The sequence below is a fragment of the Pan paniscus genome, chromosome 7 (assembly GCF_029289425.2).
Source record: "Pan paniscus chromosome 7, NHGRI_mPanPan1-v2.0_pri, whole genome shotgun sequence".
In the NCBI taxonomy this organism is placed as follows: Eukaryota; Metazoa; Chordata; class Mammalia; order Primates; family Hominidae; genus Pan; species Pan paniscus.
This window is the reverse complement of record NC_073256.2, coordinates 56,401,981-56,416,509: the sequence shown is the minus strand read 5'-3', so window position 1 is coordinate 56,416,509 and position 14,529 is coordinate 56,401,981. Positions and strand designations below refer to the sequence as shown.

The 14,529-nt window shown below is 52.3% G+C and overlaps 2 protein-coding genes across 5 annotated transcripts in view; one reads left to right on the top strand and one right to left on the bottom strand.

Moving 5' to 3' along the window:
• Positions 1 to 5,556: 5,556 nt before the first annotated feature.
• On the top strand, positions 5,557 to 11,626 carry BRF2 (BRF2 RNA polymerase III transcription initiation factor subunit). Its single transcript, XM_003830738.7, has 4 exons — positions 5,557 to 5,879; positions 6,853 to 6,912; positions 8,335 to 8,656; positions 10,298 to 11,626. Exons 1-4 carry the CDS (start codon positions 5,726 to 5,728, stop codon positions 11,019 to 11,021), a joined length of 1,260 nt encoding a protein of 419 aa, XP_003830786.1. The 5' UTR covers positions 5,557 to 5,725; the 3' UTR covers positions 11,022 to 11,626.
• The window catches only part of ADGRA2 (adhesion G protein-coupled receptor A2), a 45,924-nt gene continuing 42,928 nt past the window's right edge, over positions 11,534 to 14,529 (bottom strand). For all 4 annotated transcript variants that reach the window (XM_034965941.4, XM_063606713.1, XM_055116458.3 and 1 more), the window contains one exon: positions 11,534 to 14,422. In XM_034965941.4, coding sequence (XP_034821832.1) covers positions 13,153 to 14,422 — 1,270 coding nt within the window. In that variant the 3' untranslated portion in view covers positions 11,534 to 13,152. The remainder of the gene's footprint in view (positions 14,423 to 14,529) is intronic.

Genomic DNA, 14,529 nt, shown 5'->3' with positions numbered 1-14,529 from the left:
GGCAGATCACCTGAGGCCAGGAGTTCAAGACCAGCCTGGCCAACATGGTGAAACGCCATCTTTACTAAAAATACAAAAATTAGGCCGGGTGTGGTGGCTCACGCCTGTAATCCCAGCACTTTGGGAGGCTGAGACAGGTGGATCATGAGGTCAGGAGATCGAGACCATCCTGGCTAACACAGTGAAACCCCATCTCTACTAAAAATACAAAAAAAATTAGCCGGACGTGGTAGTGGGCACCTGTAGTCCCAGCTACTTGGGAGGCTCAGGCAGGAGAATGGTGTGAGCTTGCAGTGAACCGAGATCGCACCACTGCACTCCAGCCTGGGCAACAGAGCGAGACTCTGTCTCAAAAAAAAAAAAAAATTAGCCAGGCATGGCATGGTGGCGGGCACCTGTAATCCCAGGTACTTGGGAGGCAGAGGCAGGAGAATTGGTGGAACCCAGGAGGCAGAGGTTGCATTGAGCCGAGATTATGCCACTGCACTCCAGTCTGGGCGACACAACGAAACTTCCATGTCAGGGGAAAGAAAATTATATAGAGGCCTGTTCCAGGGCAGGGGCGGGCCCTGAGGAGGCGCCTTGGCCAGACCAGGCTGCACCCAGAGACCACAGGCTGTCTGCTCACCTCATGCCCGTCAGCCACCCTTCCCCTCCCTGCTCCCAGTCCCTGGTAGGGCCAGAGAGGCCACCACCATTGTCCGGTGGGGATCTGGTGGGAGTCTGGTGAAGGGAAGCCGAGAAATGGGTCCTGGGCAGGAGCTCACTGTGCTCCTGAGGGACGGGAGATGGAGGCTGAGTCACTCTGCTCATTGCTGGAGGCCGGGGTGCTGCCTTTCTAACGTGACCATTTGGCTCTCAGCTCTCACCCCTGCCGGTTTGATTCTGTTTTCCCTGGGTCCTGAATACCTAGAGACCCAGCAGAATGTCAGCCAGTGCCGCTCCTGTTAAAGCACTTCTGACTGATTTCTGTTAGTTTAGCTACTGTTCACTAGTTGATGCTGAAATTGCTCTTATTAAAGTTAGATAGCATTAGGATTGTATGGTACTATTGGTACTATTTTTCAAATAAAGATTGTTTAATACGATTCTTACGAATACATGACTTCCACATCTCTGGACCCTCCAGAAGTACATAGGATAAGTATTGTATTTTCATTTAGAGAAAGGGTCTCTCAGCTGGGTGCAGTGGCTCATGCCTATAATCCCAGCACTTTGGGAGACCGAGGTGGGTGGATCACCTGAAGTCAGAAGTTCGAGACCAGCCTGGCCAAGATGGTGAAACCCTGTCTCCACTAAAAATACAAAAATTAGCTGGGTGTGGCGGCACACACCTGTAATCCCAGCTACTCAAGAGGCTGAGGCATGAGAATTGCTCGAACCCAGGAGATGGAGGTTACAGTGAGCCGAGATGGTACCACTGCACTCCAACCTGGGCAATAGAGCAAGACCCTGTCTCAAAAAAAAAAAAAAGAAGAAGAAGAAAGGGCCCCTTTTACCTCAACATCATTGTGTTCAATATGGATAGGAAGGTTTAAAACAGACCATTTCTGATCTATGAGCTGTTATCATACCAGTACGATAAGTTGGCCGGAATAAACTTTGGTTTTAAAACAAAACAAAAAATTATATGAAATTGAATTTCAGCATCCATAGATGAAGCTTTATTGGATACAGCCATGACCGTTTGTTTGTTTACGTAACTGTCTATGGCTGTTTTCACATTACAACAGCTGAGTTGAGTAATTCCAACAGAGTAGCTATTGTCCCAAAAACCCAAAATATTTACTATTTGGCCTTTTATAGAAAAGGTATGATGGCCGGGTAAGTCTGATGGCTGGGTGTGGTGGCCCATGCCTGTAAACCCAGCATTTTGGGAGGCGGAGGCAGGAGGATCGTCTGAGCCCAGGAGTCTGAGACCAGCCTGGGAAACATAGTGAGATCCTGTTTCTACAAAAAAAAATTTTTTTAAATTAAAAATATTTTTAAAAAATAGAAAAGAATAAGTTTGCCAACCCCTAGGCTAGGATCGCTTTGAGGGGCAGGAACATAACATTATATCATTCACTTGGAATTGCGGAGGATTGGGGCGGGCAAGGAAAATGGAGGCCATATGACTCAATCCTCTCTCAGGACTTTCCATAAGGCCAGATGAGCCTCAGCCTCCCAGCAGAGAGGCGTTCCAGGTCAGGTTGCCCTGGACTACGCAGTGCACCAGGTCTGTGCTGTGACCACCTTCCTGGAGTTACCAGATGCCTTTGTTCCTAGGAGTTCAAGAAATTGAACGTGTGAATCTTTAGCCCAGAGAGAAGTGGCTGGGAGGGGCAGACTAAACTATGCAGAGGGGAAGCTGCATATGAGTGAGGAAAGGTGCTTGGCACGGGGATTTGGGAAGCCCTGGCCATGCTCTGCCCTGAGGCTATCTCATCGGGAAGTGCCCACTAAAGAGTGGTGGGAAGGAAGTCCAGTCAGAAAGGCTCCAAAGCCTGAGGCAACTGCCAGGCCCAGTGCCACCGTGCGAGCTGTACTCAGGGCTCGGTGAAACTGGGTCAGGGTCGCAAAGCATCATCAGCTAAGCTGAGAGGAGCCCAGGGCTGAGGCTGGAAGGCAGGCCTGGAGAGCAGCCCGCTCTCAGCAGTCACTTGCTCTAGATGGAAATGGGTCTGCTTCGGAGGAACTGGGTCTATGTGGTGCTCCTTCTTCTTCATCTTTTTTTTTTTTTGAGTCAGGGTCTCACTCTGTTACCCAGGCTGGAGTGCAGTGGTGCAATCATAGCTCATGGCAACCTTTTAACTCCTGGGCTCAGGTGATCCTCCTGCCTTAGCCTCCCAAGTAGCTGGGACTACAAGTGCACACCACTATACCCTGCTATTTGTTTTGAGAGGGGCTGCGGTCTCACTATGTTGCCCAGGACAGTCTCGAACTCCTGGCCTCAAGCTGTCTTCCCACATCAGACTCCCAAAGTGTTAGGGTTACAGTCATGAGCCACGTGCCTGGCCCATTTGGTGCTTTGGATAGGCCCACCTAGGACAGGAATTCACGGGAGTTGAACTCCTCTTTACTGAATGCCAGCCCTCATTTTAGGAGGTACTCCTGGGGACACAAGGATGAGAAAGCCAGCTTCTTCCCATAGAGACTTCCATCCAAAGAGATAGTCAAACAACGAACTAGAATGTACACAGCCAATCGAGGGAGGAAGAGGACTGCATTCAGGTGCCAGATCCTCCTCTTCCTCAGTGCCTTCCTCTACTCTCCCCTCTACAAAGAACTCTGGCCTCAATGTCAGCATTATACATCTGGACCACAGCTGGGCTGCTGTTCAATGGCCTCCCCATGACTAGCTTTCTGCTCTGGCCAAGCCTACCCTGGGCACTCGGGGCATCTGTTAAAAAGATAATCACTGCCAGGCATGGTGGCTCATGCCTGTAATCCCAGCACTTTGGGAGGCCGAGTTGGGCAGATCACCTGAGGTCAGAAGTTTGAGACCAGCCTGGCCAACACGGTGAAATCCCGTCTCTACTAAAAATACAAAAACTAGCCAGGCATGGTGGTGGGCGCGTGTGGTCCTAGCTACTTGGGAGGCTGAGGCAGAAGAATTGCTTGAACCCGGGAAGTGGAGGCTGCAGTGAGCTGAGACTGTGCCACTGCACTTCAGCCTGGGCGACAGAGTGAGACTCCTCTCAAAATAAATAAATAAATAAAATAAAAAAATAAGATAATCACTACCAGGAATGATAACTCTTAGAAGAATTGGGAGCAGTGGAGAGGGCACCGAGATGATTTCCACGTCTGTCCAGATTTCCTGGAGCAAGGCAAATACATTTCCCAAATAAATGGACTTCTTCCTGAGAAAGTGGAGAACCCCAAACTTACACATCTTAGTAGAGGGCGCCATCTTCTGGCCTGGACCCTGCCCCCTCCCAGCCTGTGTGTGCCCGAGGACCAGGCTCTCCTAGGCTCCCAGTAAGTACATCATGTGTGACTGGGAAAGACAACCAGCTTTCTCCTTCCGTGGCTGGCTGCAGGATCATAAAACTGCTTTTCCACTTTACAATCAATCAGGTTGGGTCAGGCAGGATTTCAAGGCTTCTGTCCTAGGTAGATGGGCTCTGTAAAGTCCCGCTTAAAAAAAAAGTGAAGGTAGGTTCAAGATCTGCACACAACTGGGGATGAGGGGAGTCTGATGCTCTGCTGTGTGATCATGCAACGAACTGTTCCCAGTGCAAGTTATGTCGCTTTCAGGGACACTTTCTTCATCCAAATAAGAATGTCAACCACACTAAAACTAATGGATGTCTCTGAGTGGTTTGTGTGTGCGGGTGCGCATGTGCAAATGTATCTTAATATTTAACTGTCAGACAGCCAGAAATAAGCTCTCATCCTGTATCTCACGCTAGTGGGGAGGTCTAGAAAAGGCGGGGGGGGCTTGGACTGCCGGATCCCACCCACGATTAATGTGCTGAAGCCCCCTTCTGTTATGATACTAAAGTAATTCAAATTGAAGAGAAAGGACCGTTGGATATTATTGTGTCTCTTGGCCCTCCAATGTGAGCAATCCCCATGGGAATGGATGGGATGTCTCTGAAAAGGAGTAGTGATTCTAACACTCTGAGAAAGCAGTCTCTTAGGGAAGGGATGGTGTCTTTAGGTTTGGATATCACGTGTAAAAACTGGGTGTGGAAAAGAAGGGAGTGACACTTCTTAAAGGTATGTTTTATTTTGTTTGAGATGGAGTCTCGCTCTGCCACCCAGGCTGGAGTGCAGTGGCGCGATCTTGGCTCACTGCGCCTCCTGCGCCTCCTGGGTTCAAGCGATTCTCCTGCCTCAGCCTCCCGAGTAGCTGGGATTAGAGACGTGCACCACCACGCCCAGCTAATTTTTGTGTATTTTTAGTAGAGACGGGATTTCACCATGTTGCCCAGGCTGGTCTCAAACTCCCGAGCTCAGGTGATCCACCTGCCTCGGCCTTCCAAAGTGCTGGGATTACAGGCGTGAGCCACCACGCCCAGATAGCTCAAGGTTTTTAAAAAAACATCTGAATCTGCGTGCTTGCGCCGCTCCAGGTCTCCATCACTCCATATTCTTTCACTCCAAACTCCTTTAGACATTCCTGCCTGGCCTCCAAAAGCATTTGGGTTTGCCTCTCTGGATTTTTTTTCAACTTCCTCATTTTACAGTTGAGAAAAACAGGAGGTAAAGAGAGGAAGGAATCTGCTTTAGGAAGCAGCTCTGGAAAGCAGAACACAGTTTCCTGCTCCCGCTCTCTCTCCACTACTCTCCCTTTAAAAAATATACTTTCTTCTATGGCCAATTAAACATTCATTACCAACCTGCGATTCCCTTAGGACTTTAAAAGGAGGGTTGTTCAGGGGTGACAACAATCTTCTGTCTGTTATACGTGTCCATGTAGGCAAAAACTTTCCCAAATTCAACCCCAGTCTAGGTCCCAAAAACTAACTACAGAGTGCAGGGAAACCAGACAGCTACAGTTCACACCAGGAACCTCCTCTCCTAGCTCACGTTTCTACCCGAGCCCGCGGAGGAACAGACCGGAAGTGGCGCGCAGCCTCCCAGCGGAGGGAACCGCCTATGCCGCCGTCGCGCTGGCCGGAAGACGGGGGTGCAACCCTTTGAAGTGTCCCCTCCTACTTCTTGCTGCCTCACGGTTGCTGTTGCAGACCCAGGAGTCTCTGAAGGCTTCCGCGGCTTTGGGGCCGGTTGTGAGATGCCAGGCAGAGGCCGCTGCCCCGACTGCGGCTCCACGGAGCTGGTGGAAGACTCGCACTATTCGCAGAGCCAGCTGGTGTGCTCCGACTGCGGCTGCGTGGTCACCGAGGGGGTCCTTACCACTACCTTCAGCGACGAGGGCAATCTCCGAGGTACTTGTGGCCCTGGGGACAGCCTGGGGCGGTGGAGGGATTAACATCAGATTCCTTTTGTCTCCCCGCTCCCCCCATACTCCTAACTGTAACGCACACACTTAATTTGAGAGAAAATGACCTAAAGTGAGCGAGGGAGCTGAAGGAGATGGGGGCTGCCATTCATCTGTGTTTTCCCAGCACTTAGTATCGGGCATAGATGGTGCGTGTAATAAATATTGAATAAGTGAGACAGAAACAAAGTTCCACTCATCTTGCCATGTCTGATCATTGTGGAAGGATTGCCGATATGATTATAGCAGGTATTATTACCCTGAAATAGTTTTAAGCACAAACTGGCAAAACATCACTTTTCTTTGCTTTCCAAGTTTCTGACCAGTGCAGCCCTCAAAATCTGCAGCCATTGTCTGGGTGGGGTGGCTTACGCCTGTAATCTCAGTGCTTTGGGAGGCAGAGCCGAGAGGATTGCTTGAGCCCAGGATCTCGAGACCAGCCTTGGTAACGTAACGAGACAAGTGCCTAAAAAAAATTTTTTTAAATTAGCCAGGTATGGTGGCATACACCTGTAATCCCAGCTACCCAGGAGTCTGAGGTAGGAGGATTGCTTGAGCCTGGAAGTTGAAGGCTGCCGTGAGCTGTGATCGCACCACTGCGCTCCAGCCTGGACTATAGAGGGAAACTCCTTAAACAAACAACAACAAAATCTGCTGCTAGGAAAATTGCCTGTATGGAATGTACTGGAAGGATGACTGGAAATTTGGAACACTTGGAGCTGCTTTAATGCAGTCCTAACCTTTCCCAGTCTCTGTGTATTCGGAACCGCTTGTAGACATAGAAAACCAGATGGGGCCTTTAACTGTGCAGCAGCAGATGCTCAATGATTTGAATTTTGCGTCCTGGTTTTGTGTGGTGGGAGGGCAGGGGTCTGATGAATAAAGGCTAAGCACACTATTTGTTGTTTATTATCTTACAGAGGTAACATATTCCCGAAGCACAGGGGAAAACGAACAAGTTAGTCGCAGCCAGCAACGAGGTGAGAATTGACCTTTTACAACACAGTGGCTTTAAAGAAAACTATCCTAGGCCGGGTGCTGTGGCTCACGCCTGTAATCCCAGCACTTTGGGAGGCCTAGGCAGGTGGATCACCTGAGGTCAGGAGTTCAAGACCAGCCTGGCAAACATAGCGAAACCCCGTCTCTACTAAAAATACAAAAATTAGCCGGGCATGGTGGCATGTACCTGTAGTCCCAGCGACTCGGCAGGCTGAGGCAGGAGAATCGCTTGAACCTGGGAGGTGGAGGTTGCAGTGAGCTGAGATCGCGCCACTGCACTCCAGCCTGGGTGACAGAGTGAGACTCCATCTCAAAAAAATAATAATGAGCCGGGCGCGGTGGCTCATGCCTGTAATCCCAGCACTTTGGGAGGCCGAGGCGGGCGGATCACGAGGTCAGGAGATTGAGACCATCCTGGTTAACACGATGAAACCCCATCTCTACTAAAAATACAAAAAAATTAGCCGGGCGTGATGGTGGGTACCTGTAGTCCCAGCTACTCGGGAGGCTGAGGCAGGAGAATGGCGTGAACCCGGGAGGCGGAGCTTGCAGTGAGCCGAGATCGCACCACAGCACTCCGGCCTGGGTGACAGAGCGAGACTCTGTCTCAAAAAAAAAAAAAAAATAATAATAATAATAATAATAATAAAAAGAAAACTATCCTGGTGGCCTAGCCCAGCTTTTCACTTTTCCTATTTTCAGCACTGCTGGTGTGAGGTAGAGTAGAAGAGAATGGTAATTAGGAATTTAAAATGGGGATGGTGGCTCACACCTGTAATCCCAGACTTTGGGAGGCCGAGACGGGCAGATCGCTTGAGGTCAGGAGTTCAAGACCAGCCTGGCCAACATGGTGAAACCCCGTCTCTACTAAAAATACAAAAATTAGCTGGGCCTGGTGGTGCACACCTGTAATCCCAGCTACTCGGGAGGCTGAGGCAGGAGAATCACTTAAACCTGGAAGGAGGAGGTTTCAGTGAGCCAAGATGGCGCCACTGCACTTCAGCCTGGGCAACTGAGCCAGACTCTGTCTCAGAAAATAATAAAATAAATAAAACAAATAGGGATGGTTCTGAGAGAGGCAGCAATTCAGTATAAGGTTTGGGTTTGATCAGACGTATGTTTGAGGTAGCCTCTAAGAGCCTGGATAAAACTTGGGCTTGGCCCTGAATCAAACCAGCCTGCAAAAACTAGTGGGCTGAAATGTGACTTCTTTACACAAATGTTTTTGTGTCTTTAGAATGACTATACCAAGTGTCACTCCTGTCTATGCAGAAAGGTACATAATTTGTGCATCTGATATCTGAGGCAAGTTTAGCAGATCTAAGTAAGTCCTAGCAGAATTTTCTAGGAGTTGCACGATAGCTCCTTTGACCCCTCTAACTCTTGCCGTGGGTTTTTCCTAGGTCTCCGGCGAGTGAGAGACCTTTGTCGAGTTCTGCAGTTGCCACCAACATTTGAGGATACCGCGGTTGCCTACTACCAACAGGCATATCGGCACTCTGGCATCCGAGCGGCCAGGCTGCAAAAGAAGGAGGTGTTGGTTGGGTGCTGCGTCTTAATCACCTGCCGACAGCATAACTGGCCCCTAACAATGGGGGCCATCTGCACGCTGTTGTATGCAGATTTGGATGTGTTTTCTAGCACTTACATGCAGATAGTGAAGCTCCTGGGACTGGATGTGCCATCTCTGTGCTTGGCAGAACTGGTGAAGACCTATTGCAGCAGGTACGTCCCTGGTGGGAGACAGTAGGATGGGATGGGATGGATCCTTAGACCTGAATCCTTTGACCTTTGGCCATCTCTTTTTTTTTTTTCTTGGAGTCTCGCTCTTGTCACCCAGGCTGGAGTGCAGTGGCACGATCTCAGCTCACTGCAACCTCCGCCTCCGGGGTTCAAGCTATTCTCCTGCCTCAGCCTCCAGAGTAGCTGGGATTACAGGTGCCTGCCACCATGCCTGGTTAATTTTTTTGTTTTTCTTTGCATTTTTAGTAGAGACAGGGTTTCACCATGTTGACCCGGCTGATCTCGAACTCCTGACCTCAGGTGATCCGCCCGCCTCGGCCTCCCAAAGTTCTGGGATTACAGGCGTGAGCCACCGCACCCGGCCTTGGCCATCTCTTTTTTACCAAAGCCCATGTAAAAGGATGTGGGAGAAAGATCTTTAGTTTAAACTTGTACTAATAAGTTTAATATTGTTTTACATTTTTAGAATGCTAAATTTTCTTTTTTTTGAGACCGAGTCTTGCTGTGTTGCCCAGGCTGGAGAGCAGTGGCATGATTTCGGCTCACGGCAACCTCCACCTCCCGGGTTCAAGTGATTTTTGTGCCTCAGCCTCCCAAGTAGCTGGGACTACAGGTGCATGCCACCATGCCTGGCTAATTTTTTGTTTTTAGTAGAGATAGGGTTTCGCCATGTTGCCCAGGCTGGTCTTGAACTCCTGGACTCAAGCGTTCTACCCACCTCAGCCTCCCAAAGTGCTGGGATTACAAGTGTGAGCCACTGCACCCCGCCAAAGAATGCTATAATTTTCAAACCCCTTTGCCTTCACAGCAACCTAATGACTTGGGGAACATAGGTCTGAGTCTTGGCACAGGGCTGCTGAGTTGCACCACTCATGTTTTGTGCTCTGTGCGTGGCAGTTCCTAGAGTTGTGCTGTGCCATGGGCTTTGTGGCTGAATGCCCAGCTCTGTCTCAGCAGGATCATCTGCAGAGGAAGCTGAAAGTATATTAGTTAATGACATAACTGGGCTTAGAAGCTAAGTCTTTTCTAGTTTTTTTAAAGACAGGGTCTCTTTCACCCAGCCTGGAGTGCAGTGGCACCATCATAGCTCACTGCAGCCTGGAACTCATGGGCTCAAGCGATCTGCCCACCTGATCCTCCCAAAATGCAGTTATTACAGGCGTGAGCACTGCGCCTGGCTCTTTTCTCATTTGAAGTAGCTATGTTCTTTTCTTTTTTCTGATAAATAACGTTGAAAGCAGAGGCTGTTGGTGTCAAATAGCCTTGTATTTGAAGCTTGGTTACTGCCTGGCTGGATGACTATGGGAAAGTTTTTTAACTATACATGCACATAAGATGGTGCACGTGCACGTAGATTAAATGAGAACGTTGTAAAGCACTCAGAATAATGGCGATTGGGAGGCGCCCAATAAATATTTGTGCTCTCCTCCATCCCTCCACCTTTCCCTAACAAGCGGAAGACGCCCTGTTTTCTCTCACTACCTTTATTAACTTGCTGCCCAGTGAGCTTGAGTATTCCTGAGGGCAGAATAGCTTCCCCATCTTGAGTGGGCTGTCTTTTCCTCACTGTGGGAGAGCAGCCGCTATATCATTAAGATCCAACCCTCATTTTGGTTATTTCAGCTTCAAACTGTTCCAAGCTTCACCTTCTGTGCCAGCCAAATACGTGGAAGACAAAGAGAAGATGCTGTCTCGAACAATGCAGTTGGTGGAGCTGGCAAATGAGACGTGGCTGGTGACCGGGAGGCATCCCTTGCCCGTCATCACTGCTGCGACTTTCCTGGCTTGGCAGTCGCTGCAGCCTGCAGATCGGCTTTCATGTTCCCTTGCCCGATTTTGTAAATTGGCAAATGTGGACCTGCCCTACCCCGCGTCCTCCCGCCTGCAGGAGCTGCTGGCTGTGCTGCTGCGGATGGCTGAGCAGCTGGCCTGGTTACGAGTTCTGAGACTTGACAAACGGTCTGTGGTGAAGCACATCGGTGACCTTCTCCAGCACCGCCAGTCACTGGTCCGCTCGGCCTTTCGGGATGGGACAGCAGAAGTGGAGACCCGAGAGAAGGAGCCACCGGGGTGGGGACAGGGGCAGGGAGAAGGGGAGGTGGGAAATAATTCCTTAGGTTTACCCCAGGGGAAGCGGCCAGCCAGTCCTGCCCTTCTCTTGCCACCTTGCATGTTGAAGTCCCCGAAGCGGATCTGCCCTGTACCCCCTGTCTCCACTGTCACTGGAGATGAGAACATTTCTGATAGTGAAATAGAACAGTATTTGCGTACCCCTCAGGAAGTTAGGGACTTTCAGAGAGCCCAGGCTGCTAGACAGGCTGCCACGAGTGTCCCTAACCCTCCCTGATGGATATCCACTGGGAGCACTTCATCCTATTCTGACAGCTTGATAACATTCCTGTTATAACCAAGGACAGAAGTGTACACCAGTCCGTAGGTATTGCTTTTCTTGTTTGAAGGAACCAAGAGGGGCTCTGCCATTAGTTGGACCCTGGGTCCTGGAGTAAAGTCAGGAGTGCAGGGATGACTATAGGTAGAGATTCCCATCCCTTGGTGTGGGAGAGCAAGTTGCCTATATCCATGTTCTGTGAGATGGCTTTCCTCATAGATGGATGGGAAAATGTCAGGCTCTTTGCTGCTGGTTTGAATTGGACACACTGCTGCGGCTCCTCCTGCAGGCCTGAGGGGGCTTCCCTCTGCTTGTGGAGTGGTTGGCATTCCCAGCAGTATCAACCCTCAGAGGAGCGGGAACTGGGGAATTCTGGCCCTACGTGCATTCACAGGCAATGTTGGGTTTGTGTGTATGGTGTCATGAGATCCTCTACCTCATAACAAAAGGACAGTGGGTAGACTAAGGCAGTAGCTCAAAGGGCTTTGCAAAATTTTAATATATTAAAACAAGAGGCATCTGCTAGAAAACATTCTATTGTATAAAACCCGAGTTCTTAAAAACATGTTTTCTTTGGCACTTTCATTCCCTCCCTCCCCTTTCCCCAGCATATTGCAAAAAGCTCTCCAGTGCTAAGGCATTGGCAGGGTGTGTAAACAGCAGCCAGCATATGTGGAAGAATAATACAAAGCTTTTTTTTTTCTTCTAATATGTCTGTGCAGCAAGCATAAATAACAGGACCCATTCCAAGGAGTGTGTGTGGGTTTTCCCCCTCCCCTGTGTCCTCTGTCACCTTGGTGATGAGGCCAGAGTGATGTGAAGACTGGGAGGGAACCCTAGGTCAGACCTTGGTTTCCTGTTGTTCTTCCCAAGACCCAGGGTTCCCTCTGTTTCCATTTGGTCCTGTAGTGAAATGCTGGTGGTTGGTTTTAGGTTGGGGAAAAGATGGGTGCTGGTGTTTAAAAGGAGTAAAGGCATAGGCCCCTCATGACCTGCAGGGACCCCAGCCACTGCCTCTGGGCTTGGCTTGAGCTCCTGGGAGTCGGGAAGCTGGTTTGACATTTTGTAGGTTTCTCTCTACTGTGGAGCTGGAGACCAAATGATTGGGATGGTTCTTCCTCTGGCCTTATGGAGGCAAGGAAGTGCTCTTCCTTAGTCCCGTGGTGTTGTAAGGCTGAGACTAGGGAGATGGGTCTTGTAACTGAAAAGTAACTGCTTCTCCAAACACCACCTGCAGCTTTCTGGGGCACCATTGTTTACAGGACTAGCTTTAGGGCATGACTAGATTCTGCCCCAGTTCCACCTGCCCTCTCCCTCTACTCCCCTCAGTTCACCCACAGGCACCTGGCAGTCAGCTGTTGAGGTGCAGGGCCTCGGCTTTGTTCCGGTGTGCCACCTCTGAACCCTGCTGTCTGGTTTAAGTACCACTCCTGTGGGAATGGTGGCATTGTTCCTAGTTGTGCCCGGTTCCCATTCCCCTCCCCCAGGACTGGTTGATGTCTAGAGCTGCCTTTCACGTGGCCCCACCCTCCCCTCTTGCATAGTGGATCTGAAAAGCAGCACCTTGTGACTTAACATCACCTGCTTCATGTGCTGGGCTAGCTCTCGTGCCAGCCAAACTCGGGAGGAAAAGGGACCTAGGATCTAGGCAGGGGCTGGGCTGAAATCAGTAGAGGGCAGGGAGGAAAGAACACAGTTCCCACGCTCTCATCTCTGCTTTGCTGGTGAGGCTGATGGCCCCCAGTAAGGCCGCATGGACAGTAGGCGGGGTGGGAGTACTTGGGGAGGGTGCACCTGGGATGTGCTGTGCCCTTTCACACAGACGGAGGCCTTCCCCGTTCCTGGGAGGGCACCGACAGTCAGACTGCCCCGGGCTGGACGGAAATGTATTATGCGTGTTTCTGGGATTGTCTGTCGCTACCCCAGAGGGATGCCCTCTAGGCAAGTGGGGAACATCCGCCTGTGGGCTTCCTCCAGCCATCGGCTCCTCTGCCTCCAACCTGCTGACTACGGAGACACCTTGGAGGGCCCCGAGGAGCGGGGGAACGAGCCGCGTGGCCAGCCCGTCTACCGCGTCGCCCGCCCCACCTTAGACGGTGGTTTCGCTCTTCCAGAGTCCGGTCTTCATGCAGCCGCCGCTGGCTACCTCCGCGCCCATCACGGTGACGTCGTCGTACTTGCCCCCCTTGGGGGCGCCGTTTAGGCTGGCGGCGTTGAGCGGGTACGAGCGGCGATGGCTCTCCTTCTCCAGCGCGCCGCCGCCCTTGAGACTGTCGCGGCTGGCGCTGCGGCGCTGGCCTGCCCGGCCCGCCTCAGAAAGCGGCGCGGCGCTGGTGTCGCTGCCCTCGGACGGCGTGAGCATGGGCTCGCCTTCCAGCTGCAGGCCGGCGCCCGGGCTGTTGCGGCTGCTGCCCAGGTAGCTGTCGGTGGGGCTGTTGTGCAGACTGCCGCTCTCGCTGGACAGCAGCTCCGGCGCCCCCGCCGCGCCCCCGCGCAGGGCCTTGAGCCGGTTCTTGCCGCAGGCCTCCCCCGCGCGGTGTCCCTTGGCCCGGCTCTTGTGCGCCCGACGCCCGTGGTGCACGTTGTTGGGGTGGCGGTGGGCGAGGTTTCCCCGGGTGCCCGCGGGCTCCGGCTCTCCTTCCCCGCCGGCCGCCGCCCCCGCCTCGCACACCTGACTCTGGGCCAGCTGCAGGTTGGTGAGCTTGCAGGGGCCCAGAGCCAGCGGGTGGCCGCTGCTGCCGCTTGGGGAGGACTTGAGGGAGGGGGGCCCCTCCCCGAACACCGGGGAACCGTCCTCTGCGGCGGCGGGCAGGGCCCGGGGCGGGGCATGGGGGGCCGAGGGAGAGGCAGGGGGGCAGCAGGCGCGCCACGAGGCTCTCACGTCCCTCCGCCTGGCACAGTGGTGAGTGAAGACGAAGAGGCCCAGGGCGGAGGCTGCCACCCCGTACAAGCAGCTGCACACCACCCGGGGCAGCCAGCGCTGGGACACTGCCAGAGCCCCGCAGGCCCACATGGCCAAGTACAGGAAGTGCGTGGTCACCAGCGCCCCTAGCTGGACTCCCGGAGAATAGAGGCTGTCACCATCCTCCGGGGGCCCGGGCGTCCCCACTCGCGCGCTCCCAGTAGCAAGAAGGGAACCTGAGTCACTCAGGAGGGGGCCGCTGCCCCTGAGCCTGGTGGAACCCCTCAGCTCCTCCCCTGCCTCCAGGGAGGCCCTGCTGTTGCCCGCCTTGGGGTTCTGTGCCAGAGGACCCCGTAAGCGTAGCCCGGCGCACAGGAAATAGATCCAGGTGATGAGCAGAATCAAAGCCACAGGGATGTAGAAGGCGCCAAGGCTTGGACGCCACACCAGCCAGCAGCTGCAGGAGACACAGAAGCAGTGATGAGGACAGGGGGCATGGCTGGGGTGGGGCTGGGGGCCGGGGTGGTTGGGGAGACAGGATATGGTGAGTACGGAGACAAGGAC

Excerpts from the sequence above, each read along its gene's own strand:
- BRF2 (XM_003830738.7), top strand. The coding sequence starts at position 5,726 with ATGCCAGGCAGAGGCCGCTGCCCCGACTGCGGCTCCACGGAGCTGGTG. Across the intron at positions 5,880-6,852 it reads CGACGAGGGCAATCTCCGAG|AGGTAACATATTCCCGAAGC; the intron begins GTACTTGTGGCC and ends ATTATCTTACAG. Across the intron at positions 6,913-8,334 it reads TAGTCGCAGCCAGCAACGAG|GTCTCCGGCGAGTGAGAGAC; the intron begins GTGAGAATTGAC and ends GGTTTTTCCTAG.